At 36.3% G+C, this 8,180-nt stretch overlaps 2 protein-coding genes across 2 annotated transcripts; one reads left to right on the forward strand and one right to left on the reverse strand.

Moving 5' to 3' along the window:
- Positions 1-1,133: 1,133 nt before the first annotated feature.
- pin1 (peptidylprolyl cis/trans isomerase, NIMA-interacting 1) lies at positions 1,134-5,547 on the reverse strand. The gene is made up of 5 exons (XM_023958511.1): positions 5,389-5,547; positions 4,424-4,506; positions 3,425-3,533; positions 3,233-3,343; positions 1,134-1,934 (listed from the first exon to the last, which is right to left on the reverse strand). Exons 1-5 carry the CDS (start codon positions 5,444-5,446, stop codon positions 1,825-1,827), a joined length of 471 nt encoding a protein of 156 aa, XP_023814279.1. The 5' UTR covers positions 5,447-5,547; the 3' UTR covers positions 1,134-1,824.
- On the forward strand, positions 5,404-8,020 carry ubl5 (ubiquitin like 5). Its single transcript, XM_011477464.3, has 6 exons — positions 5,404-5,516; positions 5,641-5,744; positions 6,044-6,105; positions 6,570-6,653; positions 6,751-6,788; positions 7,744-8,020. The coding sequence occupies exons 1-6, from the start codon at positions 5,492-5,494 to the stop codon at positions 7,785-7,787; spliced, it is 357 nt and encodes a 118-aa protein (XP_011475766.1). The 5' UTR covers positions 5,404-5,491; the 3' UTR covers positions 7,788-8,020.
- Positions 8,021-8,180: the final 160 nt, after the last annotated feature.

Below are 8,180 nucleotides of genomic sequence, written 5' to 3' on the forward strand. Positions count from 1 at the left end.
TTTTCTTTTTTGCATGGCATAAAATATGATAATTTTTCTTGTAACGGGTAAAATACCATCCTGCCTGTTTTCCAGGTCTCCCTGCTGCTGATCACCTGCATCAAGTGTGTTCAGTGAATCAGAATAAGAGATACTCGAGTAGGCTCATCAACAGAAACTAGTTTTCGCATTTTTCTTTACAATAAGAAAGTCTGATTTATTATCTGACTATAAAGACCATAAAGACAACATGTGAAGATGTTTTCTAGGAATGACCCAATTTCAAAGGAGTTCTTGCCAGTTTATTTACGCTCATGTCCAATAAATTAGATGAACTGCTGTGTAAATGTTTTACAGGATCTCTGTTTTTTTTAACTAATTACTTACTGGCCAAATGTGATTCTACGATGGAGTTTTAGGGCACCAAAAAAAACAACATGAATTTACGATTTTATTTTGTAAAAAGAAACCTATTTGTTATTTTTTGTGCTTAGAAGATTTTTTCCAATTTTGCTGTGTATCTTCAAATTTCAACAGTAGCGGAAGTCTCATGTCGAATTTCTATTTCTTTTCATGTTTTAATATATATTACTAAATTTGGTTTGATTTCTATTAACCAGCCCCTAGAAATTAGTCAAAAATTGTTACATTTTGAAAAATGTCCTTTAAATGAGCAAACAAATCCAGTATTGGGCAGCCCTGACATACACCCAGTGTTGTATTGACCTGACCAAGTCATGTCATATGGTTTGCAACAATGGTGCTGACATTATTTACTCTTACTTTACTGTGTTTTATGCTAAGACTACAAGATATAAGGTAAAAATCCTCACTGATAAAGACTGAGCAGGAAATTCCAGCTTTTTACCGTTTAATGCCGAGTGATACAATTCAAAATGTAGTTATCAAGAACAAAATATCAAAAATGGTAGGAGTCATCTTATTTGCATTAACATCTAATTATGGCACATTTTTGTGCAAATATAAACCTATATTTAACACAAAAAAATTAGGTATCATCCGAGTTCATATGACACTGGTGGTATTATGTTATAAATGTATACAGTTAAGGACAAATTGACTGTATGCTCATATTCTCATTTACAGTCAATGGGACATGGTTCAAATAAAAAAAGGAACAGTCTCACAAAACAGGGATTTTATCTCATTTATTCTCAAACAAAAACAGTGTTAACAGTTCTCCCCAACATTGATGCTTTTAAAAGCTTTTCAGCCAATAGTTTCAACCAGCAGGCTCTTCATTGGGGGGTTTCCAGAGCATCGATCATGCACCTTTCAAAGTCAGCTTTATAAAGAAACATTTGGAGTTCATGGAAGCAATCTTAAACCAGAGTTAGAGAGTTAACTAGGTAAAACTCTAGAGAACTCAAGGTGCTGCAATGCTGCAAAGACATTTGAACCCTCCTAAACCAAATCATCAGATAAAAAGGAACTGCTTTGGCACACGTACAGTAATAATGGAAAAGGCTACAGTCAAACAAACAGCAAACGGTCCTTTTTGAAGCATTCCAATGACATGCTTTTCCACACTTACTGCTCCACTCTGTCCATGTGCTTCCTTCCAGAGAATAATCACTTCAACAGGCACTAATAATATTTTTATATCACAAATCGGCCATGGCTAATAAAAAGCTGAGATCTTGAAGAGTACTTCAGTTCTCTGGGTACAGAAATGACCCACAATTGGATGCATCCTAAAACAATGAGAACAGGCTGTAAGCTGTATTCATTGAGTGGTTGTGTCATAGAAAGAAACTACAGGTGAGGCTGGTCTGGATGCAAACATGTAAGGATGTAGACAGGAAGGGTCGAGCGTGAGGCATTTCAGCCTGTGCGTAGGATGATGTGGACGCCAGAATCAGTGAAGACGGGGCCGCTCATGTCTCCCACTTTCAGATTGAAGGACGCGTCTTCAAAAGGCTTCTGCATCTGACCTAAAGAGTGAAGGAAGAGGAACTTCATTTTAAAGAAATAAACTCTGTGCTTCCATCGTGTTTAGAAGAAAATTGTTTCTGTTTCAATTACATAGACTAAAAAACCAACAATGTCTTGTAATGTTTGACTCTTTACACTCAGCTGTGATTGGGGTTTCTGCAGATTTACCGTATTTTCCGGACTATAAGTCGCACCGGAGTATAAGTCGCACCGGAGTATAAGTCGCACCAGCCCAAAAATGCATTATAAAGTAGAAAAAAACACAGATAAGTCGCACTGGACTATAAGTCGCATTTTAACTTTCACAACCTTATATGACACAATCATAGCAGACTGTTTATCTAATAATTTCACATTATTTTTTTCTCAAACTTATTTATTTATTCTTTTCATGAAGCATCATTGGCCAACTAATACTCTGTTTTCATCCTGTATTTGTAGAAACAGTTGTCATTTTTATTGCATTTCTGAATCTGTGAAATCATTGGAAAATAGAATATTATGTTGTTAGCCTTCAAGATGTTACTGTAAAAAAAAGTTTGCTGATTCTCTGAGTCACTTAACATCCTCTTAACACTTAACATACCTCATACATCAAATTGACCCAGGAACATCATCTCTGTTCCTCACAAATGAACATAACAGGAGGGTTAACAATGTATTTATTTCAATTTATTTCTAATATAAGTCGCTGCGGAGTATAAGTCGCACCCCTTGCCAAACTATGAAAAAAAGGGCGACTTATAGTCCGGAAAATACGGTAGACACATTGTTATGTTTAATAAACTTTACAGTTGTTAGTGCTACTAGTCATTATCTTTTTTTTTTAATCAGGTGGGTGATGAGGTTTGAGTTAAATGTAGATCATGAATGCAAACATGCAGACGTAAGCCAACTTAGACTAAATTGGGTATTTTAGGAAGACTAAAACTAAATTGCATGTTTTCTAATACGTATAATATAAGCATTATGTGTAATTTCTCTTCAGTTTGGCATTTGTGGGTTGATTCAACAGAAAAGACAACCCGTGCCAGAGTAAGTGATAAGAATTGTCCTGGCAAATGCAACAAAGCAATGTTGAGAGACCAACAAATAGACAGAGTAAAAAAGTTTATGAGGCTTTTGCTGGAGAGGAAACCTTATAAACAGAGTTAATTATTAAGCATTTTTTAACTAAAATTAGAAAGCATTTTTACTTAAAAAACTGTAAATATTAGGACAATACTACCTTATAACTACATAAAAGCTGAAGAACTAAAACTAAGAAAACCCAATATTCCCATTATGATGTTGGTACCTCTGGCAAACAGTCCCAGATCTCCACCGTTCTTAGCTGAGCTGCAGTCGCTGAACTGAGAGGCTAGAGATTCAAAAGACTCATGCCCAGATTTGATTTCGTCTATGTACTCTAGAAAACAGAACCAAAAAAAAGACAGATTAAGTAGAGATTTGAAACAGATCTGGTGTTTCTGTCCTCTGCCTTACTTACTCTGAATAAGCTCTATAGCCTCTTCTTTAGTTCGTGTTATATTTTGTTCCCTCCAGGAAGAAGGACGTCGAGACTGATTATGTTTTACTAGGAGGTGGGAGCATCGCACCTGAGAGAGAGAAAGGAGGAAACACAAAAAGATACACAATACATCATCACCTATTTGTTAGAAAGTGTTATAAAATGTTTCTGTGCAGGGGTGTAATGACTAATTGACCTGATCAATCAATCGATTTATATTCCTACGATCCAAGCAGAACAATCTGTCTGAGGCATTTGTTAATTGAATCGATCTATTACATTATAAAACTGTTTCAAATTAAAATAAATATATTATTTCCATATCGGGAAATACCATTTGGCTTAAGGGACGGTTTACTTTACTATAACATAATAACAACCAAGTGTTAGTTAGATTGAACCAATATTGACCATAAAATCGTACTGGAAACCACAAGTGATCATATGAATTAGACCTGCACAACAAAACGCAAATGTATCATTATCGCAATTTCAAGCTGTGCAATTCGCATATTGCAAAAGTCGTCAAAAATAGCAATAAATGTTTACTTTAAATGTGCTAAAACAAATATTGGAGTATTTAACGAATCAAATAAATTGACCAATCAGATGGGGCTCTTTTATTTATTTATTTTGAAGCTTTTCTTAGGTTAGACGTTCGCCTCCTATGTAGACGAGGGTCATTTGGAGTATAATTTAAGTTATGTTGACTCTTATTTAAATTAAACTGTTGCAGTAAAATGGAAATGATGTTTTTAGTCGTTTTGCTATTTGTTCATGAATGTTTTATCGTCGTCGCAATATTGATCACTAATATGGCGAGTTTTCCTCATATGGTGCAGCCCTAATATGAATGTCATTAAAACTAATCATTACCGGTACATCACTATCACAAGCTCTACAAATACTTCTTTAGTGAATTTATTATGATTTCAATCCTAAATGTATTGCTAATAAAACACACAAAATGAAGTCCACCTTATCTGGCTCTCCACGGCCATCTCCCACAGGACGTTCCCACTGGCTGGCATTAGTGATGTGGTTAAAGTAGTACACCTTGCCTACAAACAGCAAAGAAAGCAGTTTGATCAGCACCTTTGGAATGATCCAAGACATTAGAAGACACAAAAATCAAATTACAGTTTACATGACCTTACCCACTAAAACTGCAAAAGCACTCACAATTCCCCGTATCGGTATTATTGTTGTTTCATAGTAGTTGGTCATGAAGTTGCATGGTTTTGAATAAAACCAATGCATCAACTGCTGACAGTGTTCAATTTAGTTTATAGGTCTGCAAAAAGCTGTTCCTTTGCAATCCTTCCTTTTTACTCCATTGAAAAGAAACACACAAATAAAACAGAAAAAAAAACACCTAAAGTTTTTACAAGGCAATCATCTACCCAAACAGATTTTCTGTAAAAGAAGAAGAGAAATCAGATAAACAGACGTATCTGCAGAAATAAATCACATTTTGGGGGGGATCTGAAAGTTTAGTAGATTTCTCAAAGTTAAATAATTACCTATATATGAAAAAAATGTAAAGTGATCTTGTTTACAAAATATTCCCCAAATTGTCAGTTTTACTGTGCGTATATATTCACAAAATACTTTCAAGACATCAGGTCTAAGCTGCGTCTGCGCAAATTCCAGGTGACGTCATGCAACGGCGGCCCTGCAGAACATCTCCATTAGAAAAAAAAGTGGGGGAAAAGCTAGTTATAAAGCAAACCGTAGCATAACCGTATTTTCCCAGCGGCACTTTTCCTGATAGAAACCGTGTCGGTAACCCCGATGCATGCATTAGCAGGACAGCCTCACCTGAAACAAGTTCACAAAGCCTCGCTTACCACGATGCACGGGCTAGCTATAAGCTAAATCAACTTCTCGTGGGCTGCAGTTGAGCTCATACATTCAGCCTCCCCCGTCTTATGTATATTTACCTGAACTACGGCTCATTCTTTTCTCCCATCCCGACGGTAAATTCTCCTCGTCTGCCATGTTATCTGCTGCAACGTTATCAAGTTAGAATTCAACGTTCAAACGATGCGACACGGCTACGGCTCAGCAGGTACGACAGTCGGTTTACGGCAAAAGTTGTTTTCTGAGTTTGGCCCGCCCCCAAACGGCTTGTCCGTCCTACTATTGGTCTTCAACTCTTGTCAATCATATTTCTTACTATCTAATTGGTTAAGAGGACAATAACACGCGACATCGATTCTACGGTGATGAGCACCGAGAGCTTTCCAGAAGGTTTCAACTAGTGAAGAAAATCCATCAATCTTGGGCTACATTTAACGTATGTTTTACACTTTTTGATCTTTTTAACACGTCTGGCAACATTTTTGAAACCTTAAGTTGATCTTAATAGGCGCCATCTAATTTATGTTTTATATATTTAAAAGAGTTGTGTGCACAAGCTAACGGGTTAGCTAAAAAAATCATGGCTGGTCGAATTTCATCGTCAATTTAGTTTCTGCTGTTGACGCAAAATGAATTACACATTCTTTTGACTTAATGTTAGTGGTGTGAACGATTAATGTCGTTCCTGTTCATAACTCCAATATTTCAGCTTACTAGCTCCTCTTTTTTTCACAGTACACGATGATTGAGGTGATTTGCAACGATCGTCTTGGGAAGAAAGTCCGGGTCAAGTGCAAGTATCCTTCTGAACACATTTGATTTGCTGATCTGCTAAAGATGTTTTGGCTGTTAATACTGCACTGCAACATGCTGGTTCTGATTAGTTAAGGGGGGGGGGGGTTACTGTGCTATGGTCCATCCATAGCACAGTAACCGTGCTATGGATGGACCCTTTCCTTATGAACCCATTTGGGGTTCATTAGAATAACCATTTGGGCCTACATTAGAATAACCAGGTAACCTATGAATCATGTATTTTCGACTGTGGGAGGAAGCCGGAGTGCATGGGGTTTCTCTGCAACAAGCAAACTCCACACAGAAGGGTCCCAGCAGGGTTTGGAACCAGGGCCTTCCCCATTGCACCATCATGCAGCTCTATTTAAAATCTAAAGACTGAAAACATTCAGGACATGAAAGCTGGAAGTGTTTGTTTTGAAGGGTTTTCCACGTCACCAAATTGCTCCTCAACATCCTTGCACAGCTCAGAGGACACAATTGGAGACCTGAAGAAACTAATTGCAGCACAGACGGGAACAAGATATGACAAAATTGTACTAAAGAAATGGTAACTTTGCCTTCCTTTGCCTTTTTCTTCTTTGCATCACAATGAACATTGCCCTTTTTGGCTTCTTTACTTAGAAAATGTGTTCTTGTTTTAATAGGTACACCATCTTCAAGGATCACGTGTCTCTCGGTGACTGTATCCTTTTGACGCACTGACTTGACCTTTACTAAGCTGATGCAGAAAGGACCGATTTGCCCTCTAATTTCTTTAGTATTTGAAAACCTAAAAAGCAAGGTCTTAGGCTGGAGCCACACGTGGCTCTTATCACTCTAAATTCTGAAGTTTTGAATAAAATTGAAAAATATTTTTAAGCTTTGTCATTATGTTTGGATTTTTTAACTGAGGTGAGCTAGTATTAGTAAAAAAAATTTTTATATACCACTGTTAACATCCACATTAAATATAAGAGGTCTTGTGTCATTTTCCACTCCTCATAAAGTTCAAACATATCTGATAACTGACCAAAATGATAGTAAAAGGTTTAATCTACCATCAAAGCTGTTCAATATTGATTATTAAATGAAGCAGATATTATCTTCTGCTGCACAACAACTGGTTGGTGTTTTTAAAGTATATGATTGCATTTACACGTGCAGGTTTTTTAATAGATTATACACCAGTGTTGTTATTGTATTTGTATTCAATAGTAAAAGAAGAAAAAGATGTTGTAAAGTCGTAACAGAAAATGCCATGGATTTTTAATTCAATTAAATCTGCTGCAGCAGGAGGATCTTGTGTAAGACGGTGTATTTTATTTTGAAAGGAATTTAAATGTACTGCCATTGAAAGGAAAATAAATTAAAAAAATTTTTATACAGAAAAATATACAACTGTAAGTATTCAGTAATTGTACATATTCAAAAGCTAAATTGTATAAAGTAAATGCCTTAATTGCTACAAAAATATAGTGTATATTTCTACACATAGTGAGGCTCTGTTGCTCTCGTTTGGGTCGGGAAGATACTGGCTCCAACAAGGTTGGAGATCCCTGCAGTAGACAATATCGAAACCTTCTGGTCTCTGTTTCAGTTAATTTGTGAATGTGAACACTGTAAGGTCACAGATCTATTCTTAACTGCAGCTTCTTCAGATGAAATCCACGATGGCATGAATCTGGAGTTGTACTACCAGTAGCAGAGAGCGGAGGACCGGGGCCAGATGATGGCAGGATCACATGTGGAGATTGCATCCATACACCAGTGTGTAGCTGGAAACCACCAAGATTTGACATTACAGCTGGGAAAATGGCTCCATCTAGCTCAAGTTTAATTTTTTGATCACCATCTATTATGTAAAACTTGTTACTTTGCCTTTTTTTTTTTTGTCTAAATATTTTTGAAATAAATCTGAGAGGAACAAAAAAGTGATGACTATTGTGTGCTGAAATCACTTTTGTCTTCTTCACAGCTATTATATCTAATAGAATATATTAAGGATTGTTTTTGAAGAGATTGTAAAAATATGTATTTTAGGATAGACGCATACTGAAAAAAGGAAATAATTTAAGGAAGATGAAAGCATGTAAAT

Source organism: Oryzias latipes, chromosome 1, assembly GCF_002234675.1.
Source record: "Oryzias latipes chromosome 1, ASM223467v1".
NCBI classification, from domain to species: domain Eukaryota; kingdom Metazoa; phylum Chordata; class Actinopteri; order Beloniformes; family Adrianichthyidae; genus Oryzias; species Oryzias latipes.